Below are 21,591 nucleotides of genomic sequence, written 5' to 3'. Positions count from 1 at the left end.
TGGCAGAGATCTGACACCAGGAGCAATGCCCATGCCAGGCAATGTCTGCTCAGAGATAACAGCAATATACAAGGAGCACAGGTGGCAGGGCTCAGCCCTCGGGCACTGGGCACACGGTGCTGTCACTTACCCAATGACCACCAGCTGAGCGTCAGGACCGAGATTGTGCGGCTGCTGCTGCTGGCGATGTGCCCCCTTCACTCTGCCGGAGGAGCGGGCAGCTGTGGGCATTGATACAGACAGGTCCCCGCCCGGGCACAATGGACGGCAGCGCTCATGTCCCTCTATGTGTTGTGATCGCCGTCAGCCAGCACGGGCTGCCACTCCCGGAGCCAGGGGGGAAGGGGTTAATGCCGCCTGTGACTACAGAGGCTGATGGTCCTCTGGATCCCCCCTGTCAGGAAGGAGGTGGTTACCTGTGCTGAGGTTCTGTCAGGGCGCTCCGGCACCATCAGCAGCCCCTCCTGCCCCAGCCGTCCGCAGGGATTGTGCCAGAGCCAACATGGACGGTATTAGCTGATCCCACCCTCAGTCTGTGGATAATAGACTAGGCCGGTGTGACAGTGTCTGACAGTGTGGATACAGTGTGCACATGGGTCTACAGATACACTGCAGGGTGTGCACACGGGTCTACAGATACACTGCAGGGTGTGCACACGGGTCTACAGATACACTGCAGGGTGTGCACATGGGTCTACAGATACACTGCAGGGTGTGCACACGGGTCTACAGATACACTGCAGGGTGTGCGCATGGGTCTACAGATACACTGCAGGGTGTGCACATGGGTCTACAGATACACTGCAGGGTGTGCGCATGGGTCTACAGATACACTGCAGGGTGTGCGCATGGGTCTACAGATACACTGCAGGGTGTGCGCATGGGTCTACAGATACACTGCAGGGTGTGCGCATGGGTCTACAGATACACTGCAGGGTGTGCGCATGGGTCTACAGATACACTGCAGGGTGTGCGCATTGGTCTACAGATACACTGCAGGGTGTGCGCATGGGTCTACAGATACACTGCAGGGTGTGCGCATGGGTCTACAGATACACTGCAGGGTGTGCGCATGGGTCTACAGATACACTGCAGGGTGTGCGCATGGGTCTACAGATACACTGCAGGGTGTGCGCATGGGTCTACAGATACTCTGCAGGGTGTGCGCATGGGTCTACAGATACACTGCAGGGTGTGCGCATGGGTCTACAGATACACTGCAGGGTGTGCGCATGGGTCTACAGATACACTGCAGGGTGTGCGCATGGGTCTACAGATACACTGCAGGGTGTGCACATGGGTCTACAGATACACTGCAGGGTTTGCGCATGGGTCTACAGATACACTGCAGGGTGTGCACACGGGTCTACAGATACACTGCAGGGTGTGCACACGGGTCTACAGATACACTGCAGGGTGTGCGCACGGGTCTACAGATACACTGCAGGGTGTGCGCATGGGTCTACAGATACACTGCAGGGTGTGCGCATGGGTCTACAGATACACTGCAGGGTGTGCGCATGGGTCTACAGATACACTGCAGGGTGTGCGCATGGGTCTACAGATACACTGCAGGGTGTGCGCATGGGTCTACAGATACACTGCAGGGTGTGCGCATGGGTCTACAGATACACAGCAGGGTGTGCGCATGGGTCTACAGATACACTGCAGGGTGTGCGCATGGGTCTACAGATACACTGCAGGGTGTGCGCATTGGTCTACAGATACACTGCAGGGTGTGCGCATGGGTCTACAGATACACTGCAGGGTGTGCGCATGGGTCTACAGATACACTGCAGGGTGTGCGCATTGGTCTACAGATACACTGCAGGGTGTGCGCATGGGTCTACAGATACACTGCAGGGTGTGCGCATGGGTCTACAGATACACTGCAGGGTGTGCGCATGGGTCTACAGATACACTGCAGGGTGTGCGCATGGGTCTACAGATACACTGCAGGGTGTGCAGATGGGTCTACCAGATACACTGCAGGGTGTGCGCATGGGTCTACAGATACACTGCAGGGTGTGCGCATGGGTCTACAGATACACTGCAGGGTGTGCGCGTGGGTCTACAGATACACTGCAGGGTGTGCGCGTGGGTCTACCAGATACACTGTAGGGTGTGCACATGGGTCTACCAGATACACTGCAGGGTGTGCACATGGGTCTACTGAGGACGGGATCTAATATTTACTGCGAAGATGCAGTGTTTCCTCTACAAAAGGTAAAAGATGGCTAGTTTCCTACCAGAAAGATGTATCTTACACGGACAAGACATAATATCCCATATATACATGTAATGATAATATCCCAGATATACAGGTGGTAATAATATCACATATATACAGTTAATAATAATTTCCTATATGTATGTATGGGCATTATAATATTATCCCAGATATACAGGTAATAATAATATTATCCCAGATATACAGGTAATGATTAGTGATGGGCGAATTTACTCGTTACTCGAGATTTCCGGAACATGCTCGGGGGTCCTCCGAGTATTTTTTAGTGCTTGGAGATTTAGTTTTTATTGCCGCAGCTGAATTATTAACATCTGTTAGCCAGCCTGAGTACATGTGGGGATTCCCTAGCAACCAGGGAACCCCCACATGTACTTATGATGGCTATCAGATGTAAATCATTCAGCTGCGGCAATAAAAACTAATTTTCCGAGCACTAAAAAGTGGCCTGTTGTGAATTCTGTGGTCGAGCTCCCTCCTGTCGTCACAAGTGGTACTTCGGCTGGTTCTGTCTATGAGCTTCCGTTGGTGGATGTGGGTGGTACTGCGGCTTCTAGGTTTCCTTCCTCAGGTGATGTGGTGAAGTCGTTAGGTGCTGCTCTATTTAACTCCACCTAGTGCTTTGCTCATGGCCTCCAGTCAATGTTCTAGTGTGGATCTTGCTCTCTCCTGGATCGTTCCTGTGGCCTGTCTTTCCTGCATAAGCTAAGTTTTGCTGGTGTTACTTTTGTTGCTATTTTTTCTGTCCAGCTTGCGATATTGGTTTTTCTTGCTTGCTGGAAGCTCTGGGACACAGAGGGGGTACCTCCGTACCGTTAGTCGGTGCGGAGGGTCTTTTTGCACCCTCTGCGTGGTTGTTTGTAGGGTTTTGTGTTGACCGCAAAGCAATCTTTCCTATCTTCGGTCTGTTCAGTCAGCCGGGCCTCACTTTGCTAAAATCTATTTCATCTCTGTGTTTGTACTTTCATCTCAACTCACAGTCATTATATGTGGGGGGCTGCCTTTTCCTTTGGGGAATTTCTCTGAGGCAAGGTAGGCTTATTTTTCTCTCTTAGGGCTAGCTAGTTTCTAAGGCTGTGCTCGAGGCGCCTAGGCCTGGACAGGAGCGCTCCACGGCTACCTCTAGTGTGGTATGATAGGATTAGGGATTGCGGTCACCAGAGTTCCCACGTCTCAGAGCTCGTCCTTGTTATTGGTAACTGTCAGGTCACCTTGTGTGTTCTTAACCACTAGACCCATTGTGGTTCTGAATTACCTGTTCATAACAGTGGCCATCATTACTTTAAGAAATGAAGGTCACTCAGTCCGAAAAATTGGGAAAACTTTGAAAGTGTCCCCAAGTGCAGTTGCAAAAACCATCAAGCGCTACAAAGAAACTGGCTCACATGAGGACCGCCCCAGGAAAGGAAGACCAAGAGTCACCTCTGCTTCTGAGGATAAGTTATCCGAGTAACCAGCCTCAGAAATCGCAGGTTAGCAGCAGCAGCTCAGATTAGAGACCAAGTCAATGCCACACGGAGTTCTAGCAGCAGACACATCTCTACAACAACTCTTAGAGGAGACTTTGTGCAGCAGGCAGTCATGGTAAAATAGCTGCTAGGAAACCACTGCAAAGGACAGGCAACAAGCAGAAGAGACTTGTTTTGGCCAAAGAACACAAGGAATGGACATTAGACCAGTGGAAATCTGTGCTTTGGTCTGATGAGTCCAAATTTGAGATCTTTGGTTACAACCACAGTGTCTTTGTACGACGCAGAAAAGGTGAACGGATGGACTCTACATGCCTGGTTCCCACCGTGAATCATGGAGGAGGAGGTGTGATGGTGTGGTGGGTGCTTTGCTGGTGACACTGTTGGGGATTTATTCAAAATTGAAGGCATACTGAACCAGCATGGCTACCACAGCATCTTGCAGTGACATGCTATTCCATCCGGTTTGCGTTTAGTTGGACCATCATTTATTTTTCAACAGGACAATGACCCCAAACACACCCCCAGGCTGTCTAAGGGCTATTTGACCAAGAAGGAGAGTGATGGGGTGCTACGCCAGATGACCTGGCTTCCATAGTCACCAGACCTGAACCCAATCGAGATGGTTTGGGGTGAGCTGGACCGCAGAGTGAAGGCAAAAGGGCCAACAAGTGCTAAGCATCTGTGGGAACTCCTTCAAGATTGAAGACACAAAAGCACAGAGAGAGGTAAAAAAATACTCTGTTGTAAAAAAGTCTCAGTAAATAAGCAAGTGCTAGTCAAAAAATGAAAAAATACAAAAATACGTGGGTCATTTGCATTGTAGCTGTTCCATCCTGCAAGTTCCACATGGATATTTTCTCTCTGAACCCTGCTCATACAGGTACTATACAGATGATCAGGTTTTTAAAAACTTCAGATAGGGATTATATACATTAGATAGGACTGCTCTATTATGGGTATACCTTGGCGATTGGTGGAGCAGCTTAACATACTTTTTTTGCAAAAAAAGGTATTAACTAAATACCCTGTATTTTTGTATTTTTTCATTTTTTGACTAGCACTTGCTGATTTACTGTGACTTTTTTACAACAGAGTATTTTTTGACCTCTCTCTGCGCTTTTGTGTCTTCAAGTTCTTTGGTGGTGTGAACAGGTTTCTACAGACTTGTTCACTGTGCAATTAGCCCATGTGTTTTTGGTTTTATACTCCTTCAACATTGTTGGAAGACCATTTCCGGTGACTACCTCTTGAATCTCATCAAGAGAATGCCAAGAGTGTGCAAAGCAGTCATCAAAGAAGAAGGTGGCTACTAGAATATAAGACATATTTTGAGTTGTTTCACACTTTTTTGCTAAGTATATAGTTCCACATGTGTTAATTCATAGTTTTGATGCCTTCAATGTGAATGTACAATTTTCATAGTCATGAAAATACAGAAAAATCTTTAAATGAGGTGTGTCCAAACTTTTGGTCTGTACTGTACATTTACATTTTTTTTAACCAACCATTAATACCACATACAAGAGACAAATATCGTCACACCATGACCAGACCACATATTACCACCACATAGTGACCGAATAATACCACATACAAGGAGCAAATACCAATGCACCATGTCCAGACCACATATTACCACTATATAGTGACCGAATATTACCACATACAAGGAACAAGTACCGCCACACCATGATCAGACCACATATTGCCATCACATAGTGACTGAATAATACCACATACAAGGAACAAATACTGCCACACCATGACCAGACCACATATTGCCACCATATAGCGACTGCTATTGTATACAAGAACTCTGTATTTACTGTCAGTGTACAGGTAATACAGTGATCAGTGGTGACATTATACACAGGAGCTCTGTATATAGTATCAGTGTACAGGTAATACAGGGATCACCAGTGACATTATACACAGGAGCTCTGTATAAAGTGCCAGTGTATAGGTAATACAGTGATCAACTCTGCCAGTGACATTATTCACAGGTGCTCTGTATATAGTATATGGTGTATAGTGTCAGTGTACAGGCAATACACTGACTCACCAGTGACGTCTCTAGCTGAAGTCCTTCATCTTTGCTTTTCTTTTTCATCCAGCACAGACCGCCGTCACTTCTTCCAGCCAGGACTCGTCTCAGCATAAAATAACACAGTTACCTAGAGCACCGCTTCCAGGGCACATTCCCCACTTTTTCCCCTTCTACACTACACATCTGAATACAGAAGTCCACCCACAATCAATATATAATTGGTTATTATGCAACCTCATAGATTGTAAGCTTCTGAGTAGGGCCCTCATTCCTTTTGGTATCTGTTGATCTTTGAGTTTATTGTTATGCTTAATTTCCATTGTCTGTACAAGTCCCCTCTAAAATGTAAAGTGTTGCGGAATATGTTGGCACTGTAGAAATAAAATTATCATTATTATTATTATTATTAACCCACCATTCCAAATATAAATTATAATCCGCCACTGTGCACCCACTAATTATAAATAACCACTTTCCCCATTTAATATATAAATTAATTAGCACCTGTACTCTTCCCCAATTCATTACCAGTCACTTCATCCTCAACGCCCCCCACTCTTTACCTCCCGCTCTAACCCTAACCCCGATTCATTATATTTACATGCCCCTCCCTCCCCAATTCATTGTCATGTCTTTCTCTCCCACCCTCTATTTATTATCAACTGCTCTATCCCACATTCAATACATCATTTACTCCCCCACCCTCAAAATTCATTATTTGTTCTCCCCCTAGATCATCATTTGTTCTCCCCACCCCCCACCTAATTAAGTTGCTGTCCCCTGTCCCTCACACTGAATTCATCATTTGCAGTCCCCACACTTTTATTTGAAGTCCCCTTACTTCATCCATTGCAGTCCCCTATCACCCCTCACTTCATCCATTTCATCATGTGCAGTCCCACCTCAGACACACTTCATCACGTGCAGTCCCCTTCCCCCACTACATCATGTGCAGTCCCCCTTACCCACCCACTTCATCATGTGCAGTCCCCCTTTCCCCCCACTTCATCATGTGCAGTCACCCTTACCCTCAAATTCATCATGTGCAGTCCCCATTACCCCCACTTCATTATGTGCAGCCCCCTTACCTCCCACTTCATGTGCAGTCCCCCTTACCTCCCACTTCATGTGCATTCCCCCTTACCCCCCCCACTTCATATGCAGCCCCACTCCCCTTCATCATGTGCAGTCCCCCTTACTCCCCACTTCATGTGCAGTCCTCCTTATTCCCCCACTTTATCATGTGCAGTCCCCCTTAACCTCCACTTCATGTGCAGCTCCACTTCCCCTTCATCATGTGCAATCCCCACTCCCCCTTCATCATGTACAGCCCCACTCCTCCACTTCATCATGTGCAGCCCCACTCCCCCTTCATCATGTGCAGCCTCCTTTAACCCTCAAATTCCTTCATGTGCAGCCCCACTCTCCTCATCATGTGCACTCTCCCTAACCCCCAAATTCCATCATGTGCGGCCCCACTCTCATCATGTGCAGTCTCCTTAACCCCCAAATTCCATCATGTGCGGCTCCACTCCCCTTCATCATGTGCAATCCCCACTCCCCTTCATCATGTACAGCCCCACTCCCCCACTTCATCATGTGTAGCCCCACTCCCCTTCATCATGTGCAGTCTCCTTAACCCCCAAATTCCATCATGTGCAGTCCCACTCTCCTCATCATGTGCAGTCTCCTTAACCCCCAAATTCCATCATGTGCGACTCCACTCCCCTTGATCATGTGCAGTCTCCTTAATCCCCAAATTCCATCATGTGCGACTCCACTTCCCTTCATCATGTGCAGTCTCCTTAACCCCCAAATTCCATCATGTGTGCCCCACTCCTCTTCATCATGTGCAGCCCCACTTCCCCCACTCCATCATATGCAGCCTCCTTTAACCCCCAAATTACATTATGTGCAGCCCCCCCTCCCCTTCATCATGTTCAGCCCTCCTTACACCCCCCCATCACTTGCAGTTACGCACCATTTAATTCATTTTATAAAGAAAACAAAAAACTTTTTCATACTTACCTCACCAGTCGCTCCCCATTTTGAGCTTTAACAATAGTTGCTAGCAAGTGGCCTGTACTTTCACCCCCTGTAAAATATGTTTGCTTTGCCAAAAAAATGTTTTGGTGCAGCTAGTCCCAATAGGTGATTTTTTATTAGTTTTTGAGATTCTTTCATATTTTCCGCATTGCTCGCTGAGGGGTTTGATATAAATTCTGATTCTGCTAGGCCGACCTGCTCTTTTAACTTTTGGGTGTATTCTCTTGTTTTAGTTTTCCGTTTACTAATTTCACCAATATAGAGCCCTCTAACAAATGCTTTCATAGCATCCCATACCATTAACCTCGAAGTGGAGTCCATATTAATGTTAAAGTATTCCCGCAATCTTGTGTAGTGAACCCCCAATACTCTGAATCCAAAATCCATATGTTCTTGGTGACCAAGCCCTCTGTGCCCAACCTCAGTTGTACCCTTATGGGGCAATGATCCGACATGGTTCTTGGTAAATATTCAACCTCCTTTACCAGAGACATCATATTAACATTTCCAAACGCCAAGTCAATTCTGGATAATGAATGGTAAGACGTTGAATAATGAGTATTGTTTGATATTGGGGTGCTTAGTGCGCCAAAATATCTATTAACTCCAGCTCCGACAGAACTCTGTATAGAGAGGTCTGTGAGGCTGACTCAGATATGGCTCCTGTATGAAATTTATCCCAGTATAGGTGTAAATACATATTGAAATCCCCCATCATGAGCAAAGGCACATGTGGAAGTGTGGAGGAGAGGGTATTTTTATCCGCACCTCACCGGAGTAAGGTGGAGGGATATAAAAGGCTACTATAAGGATTGGGGTGTTATGTATAGTACAGAATATAGAGACAAAGCAACCCTCTGAGTCTACCATGACTTTGATGCATGTGAACGGGATGGCCCTATGAACCAGAAGACTCACTCCTCTAGAATGCGTCTTTTCCTTTACCATATGTGTTTCCATTAAGCAAATTATTACTGGTTGTCAAATAGGCAACCATGAAGATATTGAGCATCTCTTGGACTGGTCACCCAGTCCTCTGATATTCCACTATAAAATTTATGTTTTTGGACATAAAAATATGTTTTTGGACAAAAAGCAAAGTATCTAGCATATGATATCACTGAGAGCACACTGACAGGTAGCTGGTCATGCATACAGTAGCTCCCTAACCCAACTACATGTAAAAAAAAACCCCACATATAAACAACTTAATAGACACTCCTCTTCTAATAAGAGGATTGAGGTTTTGTATGTTCCTGGAATCGTGTGATGAGCTGCCTCTATTGTTGTTATATAGCATACCGTCCATTTGAATTCCAGCCACTCCACTTATCTAAACAGGTAATAAGTGGCTACCTGCCATAGAACAGACTGACATAAATTGAAAAATATTATATGCAGGGAAGGGGTAAAAAAGAAACCACAACTGTCCTCTTGTGTCAGGATCATACAGCTCTCAGGTGTGCCTATTCTATAGGTCTTTTTTCAGACCAAGTGGAGATGGAGGAAGACATGAGACTGGGAGATACTATCCAGCCCAGCCTAATCTCACCTTCTCAGAGCAGATTGGGTAATAATGAGGAGGTGGAAGCTGAGGAGGTGGAAATGGATTTTAGTAGTCATCATGGTGGAGACAGGGAATGGTTGGCTGTAGGGACTTTGGCATACATGGCAGACATTATGTACCTCTACCTTTCATGTGACCCTCACGTTACATTGATCTTGGCCAAAAAAGACTACTATCTTGTTAGATCCAGGCTACACACAGGTGAAGCTTGCGTCTCTCCTTCCAGGGGCGAAGAGGTCTATTAAAATGGTGCTATACCAGAAGGCCATTGTGAAAAATATGTTAGCAGCAGAAAGCAAGCTTCTTTGCCCAACCAAGGAGGAGAGGTGAGGCAGGCAAACACCAGGTGCAGAAGAGGCAGGGGAACACTGTCCAATGTCTGGGCCAACTTCATGACACCCCCCCAGCATCCAGGCCCTGATAACCGGATATTTTTGACAAGGAGGAAAAAGCTTTTAAAGATGGTCAAGCAATACCTGGCCGACAAAACTAGTGTACTCCCTTATTCCTAGCGATCTTCAGCTATTAAGTCTTAAAGCTGAACACCTGGCATGAGCTGTCCCTCTATGCCTTCGAGGTGCTGTGTTGCACTGCCGCTAGCGTCTTGTCTGAGCGGGTTTTTAGTGGTGCCAGGGGGATCGTAACATACAGGTGCTTTTGCCTGGCAACAGAAAGTGCTGAAAGGCTCACTCTGATAAATATGTACAAAGACTGGGTTAGCCCCAACTTTTCCACACCATCAGATGACAGCAGCACATAAAGTATTTTTAAACTTCAATACTTGAATGAGGCCTACCACTTGCGGCCTTCAAGGGTCTATGGATGACTGGGTGCAATTTGTGCAAGCCTTTATGAGTATAGGAGTACATCAACTACATATTAAAAATATTTGTTTGAGGCCTCCCAGTTGTTTATTTCAAGAATCTATGGAAGACTGGATGACCCTCCTTAGAATTGTTCCCTTTGTGAGTGTAGAAATATCACAACTACACTTTCTAAATATTTGAATGAGGTACTACAGTTGGTGCCTTGAAGGGTGTATGGATGACTCTGATTTTAATTTGTGGCAGGCTTTGCACTGTGCACAGAGCCTTTAAGAGTGTAGAGGTTCCCCAACTACGCTTTCTTAATATTTGAATGAGGTACTACATTTGGTGCCTTGAAGGGTGTATGGATGACTCTGCTTGTAATTTTGGGCAGCCTTTGCACTGTGTGCAGAGCTTTTATGAGTGTAGACATACCACAACTAAGCTATGTTCACAATATTTGAATGAGGTACTACAGTTGGTGCATTGAAGGGTGTATGGATGACCCTGATTGTAATTTTTTCCTGGCTTTGCACTTAGTGCATAGCCTTTATGAGTCTAGGAGTACCACAAATGGCAATGTAAACAGAATGTGTATGATGCCCTCCTTTATGATTATAATAATAATTTTATTTCTATAGCGCTAACAGCACTTTAGATTTTAGAGGAGACATTTACAGGCAGTAAAAGACATTACAAAATAACAATAATCACATAAATCAAAAGATACCAAGGGGGAGTGAGGGCCCTGCTCGCAAGCTTACAATCTGTGAGGAAATAGGGTAGATATAAAAGGTGGATGTTAGCAATTGCTTGTACAATTGCTTGTATTGTATGGTCCAGCTATCAATATAATAAATATGGTGTTCGTGTATTGCAGGATGAACCGGTCACCAACCAATATGTGTACGGACACAAAGGGCTATTAAGTGCATGTAGGGTGTGTCAATATAGATGATACAAGGGTCCTGGTTTTGAAGAAAATTTTGTATGGGCAAAACAGGGATAGTTAGATATGTATGTTGAGGCGATAGGCCAGTCTTTATGTCTTATACAAGGTGTATCTGCTGAGTACCTCTGAGTTCCTTACTTTTGGCACTTCTTGCTTCATTCATAAATTACACTGAAATTTCCAATTTTTTAAATAAACAAAATCAATTTTGGTTAACTTAAACTTCTATTTTTTTAAATCTTTTTAAATTTTGCCTTATATACAAGTCATTATACAGGAAAAATAGTTCTTAACATTTTTCTTTTCTGTAACCTCCAAGTTCCTTTTGATATTGAATATTTAATTGTAAGTCCTTAAAGTGGAGTAAAAGTCTGACACCATTGTTCTCATCAGTGATCTGGGAGTCAGAGATGCTTTCAGGGGTCTTCCCCCATGCTGGTCTCCTTCCATTCAGCACTTTTTCCATCCATTTCAACATTTTCACTGCCCCCCAGACTTCCTTGTAGGGTCTGCCGGAAAAATGTTCAGACTTCCCATTGACTCCCATTATGCTCATTACTCGAAACGAGCATCCGCGCATAAAGGATGCTTGGATGCTCAGTGATACCTGCTCAGGGATGGCTACATTATCTTTTCAATCTGCAATTTCCAGAACCTTTAGAAACATTGTATGTGTCATTCCTTTCCTTGGGTTATTCATGCTGCTCAATCTGCAAACAGCATGAATCCACAACCTGGTTGCAAAATTTCAGCCAGGTAAGTTTTTCTCTAAAATGCATGAAGAGCATAGTCGGAGAGGAGATTAGTCAGACTCTGCCCTGTCCAGCTCTTCCTTGCTCTGCTAGATGTAATTGACAGAACTCTTCCTTTATACAGACGAGGGAGAGACCTGGGAAGAGCTGGCCATATCATCAAACTATTTTCTCTGAAACGCTCCAGTGTTACTATGCCTGGCTTATTTCGTGCAGCCAGGCTGCAATCCTTGCTGCCTGCGGTTTGGTCAGCATGAATTGACTGACAGGTTCTCTTTCAAGGGGTTTTACATTGGACCGAGCAACTTTGTACGTTAATGACCAAGCTTTATTTTTTAAATCTGACCAACGTCACTTTATGAGTTAGTAACTCTGGAATGCTTCAACATATCTCAGTGATTCTGAGAAGGTTTTTTTCATGCTGTACTTCGGGACAGTGGTACAGTTCGGTCGATATTATTTGTGATTATGAAAATATAAAAAATTTGGGAAAAAAAAAGAAAATTTTAGTTTTCAAACATTGAATTTTTATGCCCTTAAATCAGATAGGTATACTACATAATATAGTTAACAAATAACATTTAGCTCATCTTCTTTACATGAGCATAATTTTTTAAACATAATTTTTTTAGATAGGAAGTTAGAAGGGTTAAAAGTTGATCAGCAATTTCTCAATTTTCAACAATATTTATAAAAGCATTTTTTGGGGGACCACATCCCATTTGAAGTGACTTTGAGAGGTCTATTTGACAGAAAATACCCAAAAGTGACATTCTAAAATCTGCCTCCCTCATACTGCTCAAAACCTCATTTAAGAAGTTTATTAATCCTTCAATTGCTTTACCGAAACAAACGCAATATGAACGCAAAAAATGAACATTTTATTTTTTCTCACAAAAAAATTTACTTTAGCCGCAAATTTTGCATTTTCACAAGGTTAACTGGAAAAAATGGACTGTACAATTTGTTGTGCTATTTCTCCTCAGTATGCTGATACCCCATTTGTGGGGGAATACTACTGTTTGGGTGCACGGCAGGGCTCAGAAGAGAAAGAGTGTCATTCGACTTTTCAAACTCAAAAGTGGATGGAATCGATAGTGGATACCTTGTCTCGTTTGGAGAGCCCCTGTGCTAGGGTTGGCGGAACGCACCGAATATATTTATTAGATGAGATAGGTGCGTTCGCAACCCGGGATCCACCGTGCAGCTAAGAACCTGCTGCTAAGTGAGGCGGTGAAGTAAGTTAGTATAAACGAGCTCTGTTACTTCACAGAGCCCATAGTAAAGAGAACGCTGTGCCCTGTTTAGCTCACAGGGAACACAGCTACTGAGTAGAGCCGACAGTGGTCATGCAGTCCCAACCAAACACGCTGCTCCTCTCCGGTGGAGCCGGAATTCTAATGGCTATTAGCAGGCCCTGAATTCACTCATGAGAAACTCCTCGCCGGAGGTGCCAGCATTCTAGGGGCTTATTTCAGCCGGGTCCCTGACCACACACACGACCACACTGGCGCTGAGCTCATACATATTTGATACTAGCGCATGGCCGTGCGGTCATGAGAACCTTTTATAGCTGCAGCAACTTCAGGACCTTCCTAGAAGGACCAATGGAAGGCTGCCACAGAACTTGATCAGGTACAGGGCCTTCCTGGAGGACCAATGGAAGTTGCTGCAGTACCTGAACATGTGACCCTAGACCTCCACTGAGAGATCTTACCCTGGGCATGCTCAGTGTGTACAAAGCAGGACTTAGTCCCAGAAAAGACTGCTCGTCGCAGACCAGTGCAGGGTACAATAGCAGAGCCTGGAGAGGCAGCAGTAACCCTTTGCACAGTATCAGATTCAATGAGACGCTGGGACCGATGTCTCCGCTGAGCAGGCTCCACTGCGGCCAATGCAGAATGGGAGACCGCAGCAGACACGGCTCGCGATTCCCCCTTCGTGAATAAGCCTCCTTACCTTGACAAGCCAGAGATGGTATGTCACTCTCCATAAGGAGAAACGATACCCCTTAGACCCCAGTCCAGAGCCTCTCACCTAGCCAAATTAGTTCTCATGCTTTCGCACTGACGAGGGCCAACAGCCCGAAACACCGTGTCTGCGAATTGAGATACTGATTTAGCTTTTATCCTAACTCATATTGCACGACTTGTTTAAAGGGTTGATTGTGACGTGTAGGATCGCTACTTCCAACAGGTGGCGCTATAGAGTTTAAGTCCTCTTTTTCTCAGAAGAGGCAATTTGCAAATTACAATGATAAAATCTTCCCAGCTCTTGCACTGCCAACCACCGATCTAATGTGTATTATGTACAAATATTAAGAATTACCATTGTAAATTGCCCGTGATGATTTTTTTATGCTTAGTAGTGGGAAGAGATGAAATTGCAGTATTCTTGAAATGCTCGGTAACCCTCAATTACACTAGTGACAATACAGAATGTGTCTGGAGACATGTACAGAAGGAATTAATTGCTGAAATCTCCTGTAGAAGCCTCTAGAGAAAAGGAACAGATGCTAACCAAGCAAACATGGATATCCTGTGCCCTTAGTGATTTCAGAAAAACAAGGCTGAAGGTCATGGCGCATATGGCATATTCTAACAAATATATTTTTCTGATTTGTTGATTGTAGACATTTACTATACAGTAAATAATATAGCACACATTAGACCCCAAAATGTATACTGGCCCCCGTATTAGCTCCCAGAATGTATAATGGCACTCATACTTTATTAAGTCCCCCCCTACAAACTATGAAGGCCACTAACAATGCTTCAGGGTCCCCCACAGTAGCCCTCACACCTTATGAGAGTTCTCTATACTTTATGATGCCCCCACAATCACAGTACAAGTTTTATTTAAAATAAAAAAATGATATACTCCCCTAATCCAGGATCGTGACTAGTGCCTTGAAGATCAACATGCTGATATAGCGCTGGGGCCCACACACAACGTCAGAGTCCTGGTGCAGCACAATGACATCATGTTATAACTGAGCCATAACACTCACATGGTAGTAATGGAGAGGTGTCCATCAGACTTCCTCATTACTAACCCAGTAAGTAAAAAGAAACAATAAGCACACTTTCCCTGGTTCATAATTTTTGCAAAAAAAAGCCACCAGGGTCAACGTAGTCAAGGGAACCCGACGCAGTTCACAAATGGAAAACTGAAAAATATAAACAGAGAGAAACAAAAACAAGACTGTGTCCCTCATTCACCTTTTTAATAGAAAAAAAAGTTCCCACGCAGGTCCAACGTAATCCAGCGATTCCCAAAAAGGTCCCAAAATCTTTTGTCTAAAGCACATGAAGCCTCATTCTGAGGCTTAAAAGGCTTTGAAAGCAGCCACTGTTGGCTCCTGCTGTGCTGCGCGAGACTCAGCGCCTATAAAGAGTGATGACATCACTGCTCTATAGACGTTCCTGCTCACTTTGTATTCTGGACTGTGTCAGAACTGTATTGGAACTTTTTCCTAAAAAAGTGGTGAATGAAGGACAGTGTCTTGTTTTAATTTCTCCCTGTTTATGTTGTTCAGTTTTCCATTTGCTGGACTGCGTCGGATCTGTGTGTGTGTTCTCATCTTACTTACTGGCTTACACCTTTCCATTGCTAACACCAGGGCTTGATGTCAGCTGTGTTTTTGGATACTACACAGCTGACATCAATACCCAAGACCCATTACCCCGATTGCCAATGCACCAGGGCAATTGGGAAGAGCCAAGGAGAAGTGTCAGAATTGGCTCATCTATGCCACTTCTCGGGCCGCTGTGGGCTTGTGTTTTTAGACTGGGAAGGGCCCAATAGCCATGGACTATTCCAGCCTGATAATATAAGCTCCCAGCTGTCTATTTTACCTTTTCAGGTTACCAGGTCGGCTATCAGGGCGGGCCCCCTCTCTTCTGCTCACCGGGCCCCAGCAGCAGGATACTGCCGCTTCAGTAACTAATCGCGTGTCCTCAGACTCACGATCAGTAAAACCTGTTGCCGAACAGGAGATTCCTCCCGTACAATAACAGTTAACAGCCGCCAGCCAATCACAGGCCAGCAGACAATATCAGGGGGCACGTCACCGGCGTATGATGTCACTGTCATATGCCGGAACGAAGGTCCATGCCTCAGATGCAGCCAGTAGAGGACATGGCTGGATCTCGGCCAGGTAAGGAAAAACTTTTATGTTTTTTGCAAAGCCGCAGTCTAGGGCTGCCTATGGGGCAGGGTGCATTATACTATGGGCCTGGGCTGCCTTATACACTATGGGGCTGGATTATACTATAGGACTGCTGCCTTATTCACTATGGGGCTGCCTTATACACTATTGGGCAGGGCTGCATCATACTATGGGCCCCGGCTGCCTTATACACTATAGGGCTGCATTATACTATGGGGCGGTTGCCTTATACACTATTGGGCTGCCTTATACACTATGGGGCAGGGCTGCATTATACTATGGGCCTGGCTGCATTATACACTATGCGGCTGCATTATACTATGGGGCTGCTGCCTTATACACTATGGAACTGCATTATACAGTGAGGCTGCTGCTTTATACACTATGGGGCTGCCGTATACACTATGGGGCAGGGCTGCATTATACTATGGGCCTGAGCTGCCTTATACACTATGAGGCTGCATTATACTATGGGGCTGCTGCCTTATACACTATGGGGCTGCCTTATGCACTATGGTGGTGCATTATACTACAGGGCTGCCTTATACACTATGGGTGTGCATTATACCCCTATGGAGGAGCATTATATTATGGGAGTGCATTATACCCCTATGGGGCTGCATTCTACCTCAATGGGGCTGCATTATACCCCTATGGGGGTGCATTGTATTATGGGGGTGCATTATACTACTATGGGGATCCATTATACTATGGGGGTGCATTATACTCCTATGGGACTGCATTATACCCCTATGGGGCTGCATTACGCCTCTATGGGGCTGCATTATACTACTATGCAGCTGCATTATACCATGGTCTGTATTATACTATGGGGTCGCATTATACCACTATGGGGCTGCATTATCCTACTTTGGGACTGCATTATACTACTATGGGGCTGCATTATACTATTATGGGGCTGCATTATACTACTATATGTGACTATGGGATGCATTATACTACTATATGTGACTATGGGATGCATTATACTATTATGGATGACTATGGGGGCAATATGGAGAGACATGAGGCAGAATGGGAGGACACATGGGATCCAGAATGTGTGATACTATTACTGTTACTGGGGCTAATTAAAGGATATTATTTTTTAGGATACTGTTTTTAGTGTGGGGGAGGAGAGCTCCTGTTACTATGCAGGGCGACATGGTTGCTTTTTTCTTCATCTGGTGTAGTATTGCCTGTACACTGACACTATATACTGTATACCGAGCTCCTGTGTATAATGTCACCGGTGATCACTGTATTACATGTACACTATACACTATATACAGAGCTCCTGTGTATAATGTCACTGGTGATCACTGTATTACCTGTACACTGACACTGTATACTAAGTACAGATCTCCTGTGTATAATGGCATTAGTATTGTGTTTTTGTATTATTCATCAGTATTGTAGTATTTGGTCACTATCTGGTGGTAATACGTGATCTGGTCATGGTGTGGCGGTATTTGTTCCTTGTATGTGCTATTATTCGGTCACAGTGGTGGCAATATGTGGTTGGTCATGGTGTGGCGGTATTTGTTCCTTGTATGTGATATGATTTGGTCACTGTGGTGGTAATATGTGGACTAGTCATGGCGTGGTGGTATTTGTTCTTTCTTTGTGGTAATATTGGTTACCATGTGGTGGTAGTATGTGATTCGGTCATGGTCAATGGAATTTGTCCCTTGTATGTGATATTATTGGTCATTTTAAAAATTAAAAAATAAATAAAAATATACCTAAAATTTTATTGGATATTTTAACAAATGTTTAATAAGTTACAGTAGATTAGAGTCTGGCCAAAAGAGTCTAACTTGTCGGATTAAAAAATCTTTTGCCCAAAACAAAAGCTGCTGGCTATGTATGTGATGTGGTGATGAGAAGTGTTAATGTGTGATTGGTGAGGACATGGTGCAGAAGTGGAGTTTTTCCAAGAGAGGGTGGTGGGACTGTGGAAGGTTTGAGGAGTGGAGGTGGGGCTAGGGTGGTGCCTGGGTGGAGTTTCAAGGGGGTCCTGTTATGTTTGCTAATGACAGGTGTTATGAAGGCAATCCAGAAACACAGTGTGCTTAGCGATCAGAGCGCACACAGTGATCTGACAAATACCCAAAAATACAAGAACGAGCTCTGAGACGTGGAAACTCTGTAGACTGCACACCTGAACCTATCCTAAACACAACTAAAAGCGGCTGTGGATTGCGCCTAACAACTACCTAGGCAACTCGGCACAGCCTAAGAAACTAGCTAGCCTGAAGATAGAAAAATAGGCCTGACTTGCCCCAGAGAAATTCCCCAAAGGAAAAGGCAGCCCCCCACATATAATGACTGTGAGTAAGATGAAAAGACAAAACGTAGGGATGAAATAGATTCAGCAAAGTGGGGCCCGATATTCTAGGACAGAGCGAGGACAGTAAAGCGAACTTTGCAGTCTACAAAAAACCCTAAAGCAAAACCACGCAAAGGGGGCAAAAAAAAAAACCACCGTGCCGAACTAACGGCACGGCGGTACACCCTTTGCGTCTCAGAGCTTCCAGCAAAACAAAAGACAAGCTGGACAGAAAAAAAGCAACAAAAAAGCAAAAAGCACTTAGCTATACAGAGCAGCAGGTCACAGGAACAATCAGGAGAAGCTCAGATCCAACACTGAAACATTGACAAGGAGCAAGGATAGCAGCATCAGGCGGAGTTAAGTAATGAAGCAGTTAACGAGCTCACCAGAACACCTGAGGGAGGAAGCTCAGAAGCTGCAGTACCACTTGTGACCACAGGAGTGAATTCAGCCACAGAATTCACAACAGTACCCCCCCCTTGAGGAGGGGTCACCGAACCCTCACCAGAGCCCCCAGGCCGACCAGGATGAGCCGCATGAAAGGCACGAACAAGATCGGAAGCATGAACATCAGAGGCAAAAACCCAGGAATTATCTTCCTGAGCATAACCCTTCCACTTAACCAGATACTGGAGTTTCCGTCTAGAAACACGAGAATCCAAAATCTTCTCCACAATATACTCCAATTCCCCCTCCACCAAAACCGGGGCAGGAGGCTCAACAGATGGAACCATAGGTGCCACGTATCTCCGCAACAACGACCTATGGAATACATTATGTATGGAAAAGGAGTCTGGGAGGGTCAAACGATAAGACACAGGATTGAGAACCTCAGAAATCCTATACGGACCAATAAAACAAGGTTTAAATTTAGGAGAGGAAACCTTCATAGGAATATGACGAGAAGATAACCAAACCAGATCCCCAACACGAAGTCGGGGACCCACACGGCGTCTGCGATTAGCGAAAAGTTGAGCTTTCTCCTGGGACAAGATCAAATTGTCCACTACCTGAGTCCAGATCTGCTGCAACCTATCCACCACAGAATCCACACCAGGACAGTCCGAAGACTCAACCTGTCCTGAAGAGAAACGAGGATGGAACCCAGAATTGCAAAAAAATGGAGAAACCAAGGTAGCCGAGCTGGCCCGATTATTAAGGGCGAACTCAGCCAACGGCAAAAAGGACACCCAATCATCCTGGTCTGCAGAAACAAAACATCTCAGATATGTTTCCAAGGTCTGATTGGTTCGTTCGGTCTGGCCATTAGTCTGAGGATGGAAAGCCGAGGAAAAGGATAGGTCAATGCCCATCCTACCACAAAAGGCTCGCCAAAATTTATTGGGGCTGCCACTAGGAAGTTCGGGGCCCTATACTGGCAACATTTTCGGGACCCTGTTGTGAATTCTGTGGCTGAATTCACTCCTGTGGTCACAAGTGGTACTGCAGCTTCTGAGCTTCCTCCCTCAGGTGTTCTGGTGAGCTCGTTAACTGCTTCATTACTTAACTCCGCCTGATGCTGCTATCCTTGCTCCTTGTCAATGTTTCAGTGTTGGATCTGAGCTTCTCCTGATCGTTCCTGTGACCTGCTGCTCTGTATAGCTAAGTGCTTTTTGCTTTTTTGTTGCTTTTTTTCTGTCCAGCTTGTCTTTTGTTTTGCTGGAAGCTCTGAGACGCAAAGGGTGTACCGCCGTGCAGTTAGTTCGGCACGGTGGTTTTTTTTTGCCCCCTTTGCGTGGTTTTGCTTTAGGGTTTTTTGTAGACTGCAAAGTTCGCTTTACTGTCCTCGCTCTGTCCTAGAATATCGGGCCCCACTTTGCTGAATCTATTTCATCCCTACGTTTTGTCTTTTCATCTTACTCACAGTCATTATATGTGGGGAGCTGCCTTTTCCTTTGGGGAATTTCTCTGGGGCAAGTCAGGCCTATTTTTCTATCTTCAGGCTAGCTAGTTTCTTAGGCTCTGCCGAGTTGCCTAGGTAGTTGTTAGGCGCAATCCACAGCCGCTTTTAGTTGTGTTTAGGATAGGATCAGGTGTGCAGTCTACAGAGTTTCCACGTCTCAGAGCTCGTTCTTGTATTTTTGGGTATTTGTCAGATCACTGTGTGCGCTCTGATCGCTAAGCACACTGTGTTTCTGGATTGCCTTCATAACACCTGTCATTAGCAAACATAACAGTACAAGGAGCCTAACTAATGATTCTCAATAGATTCTCAATTTCTGCTCTGTGTTCACTTTTTTTTTTTCCACCTAGACATTTGGGTGATTCTGGACACAGGTGTGGACATGGATATTCAGGGTCTGTGCTCTTCAATGGATAATCTCGTTATAAATGTACAAAAAATTCAAGATACTATTGATCAGAAATCTATGTTAGAACCAAGAATTCCTATTCCTGATTTGTTTTTTGGAGATAGAACTAAGTTTCTAAGTTTCAAAAATAATTGTAAGCTATTTCTGGCCTTGAAACCTCATTCTTCTGGTAATCCTATTCAACAGGTTTTGATTATTATTTCTTTTTTGCGCGGCGACCCTCAAGACTGGGCATTTTCTCTTGCGCCAGGAGACCCTGCATTGAGTAGTGTCGATGCGTTTTTCCTGGCGCTCGGATTGCTGTACGATGAGCCTAATTCAGTGGATCAGGCTGAGAAAAATTTGCTGGCTTTGTTCCAGGGTCAGGATGATATAGAAGTATATTGTCAGAAATTTAGGAAATGGTCAGTACTCACTCAGTGGAATGAATCTGCGCTGGCAGCTTTGTTCAGAAAGGGTCTCTCTGAGGCTCTTAAGGATGTCATGGTGGGATTTCCTATGCCTGCTGGTTTGAATGAGTCTTTGTCTTTGGCCATTCAGATCGGTCGACGCTTGCGCGAGCGTAAATCTGTGCACCATTTGGCGGTACTGCCTGAGGTTAAACCTGAGCCTATGCAGTGCGATAGGACTATGACTAGAGTTGAACGGCAGGAATACAGACGTCTGAATGGTCTGTGTTTCTACTGTGGTGATTCCACTCATGCTATTTCTGATTGTCCTAAGCGCACTAAGCGGTCCGCTAGGTCTGCCGTCATTGGTACTGTACAGTCCAAATTCCTTCTGTCCATTACCTTGATATGCTCTTTGTCGTCGTTTTCTGTCATGGCGTTTGTGGATTCGGGCGCTGCCCTGAATCTGATGGATTTGGATTATGCTAAACGTT

General features: G+C 45.0%; 1 protein-coding gene across 2 annotated transcripts in view; it reads right to left on the bottom strand.

Annotated features, from left to right (window-relative positions):
- The window catches only part of FAM149A (family with sequence similarity 149 member A), a 257,211-nt gene that overhangs the window by 65,384 nt on the left and 170,236 nt on the right, over positions 1-21,591 (bottom strand). Inside the window, exon 1 of one of the 2 annotated variants that reach the window (XM_069744362.1) lies at positions 131-502. The exons of the other annotated variant lie outside the window; for it this stretch is intronic. Coding sequence (XP_069600463.1) covers positions 131-231 — 101 coding nt within the window. The 5' untranslated portion in view covers positions 232-502. Of the gene's footprint in view, positions 1-130; positions 503-21,591 lie in introns of those variants that run through there. 2 annotated transcript variants of the gene reach the window in all.

Source organism: Ranitomeya imitator, chromosome 1 (genome assembly GCF_032444005.1).
Source record: "Ranitomeya imitator isolate aRanImi1 chromosome 1, aRanImi1.pri, whole genome shotgun sequence".
NCBI lineage: Eukaryota > Metazoa > Chordata > Amphibia > Anura > Dendrobatidae > Ranitomeya > Ranitomeya imitator.
Note: the sequence above shows the minus strand (reverse complement) of the source record. Positions and strands in the feature narration are given on the sequence as shown.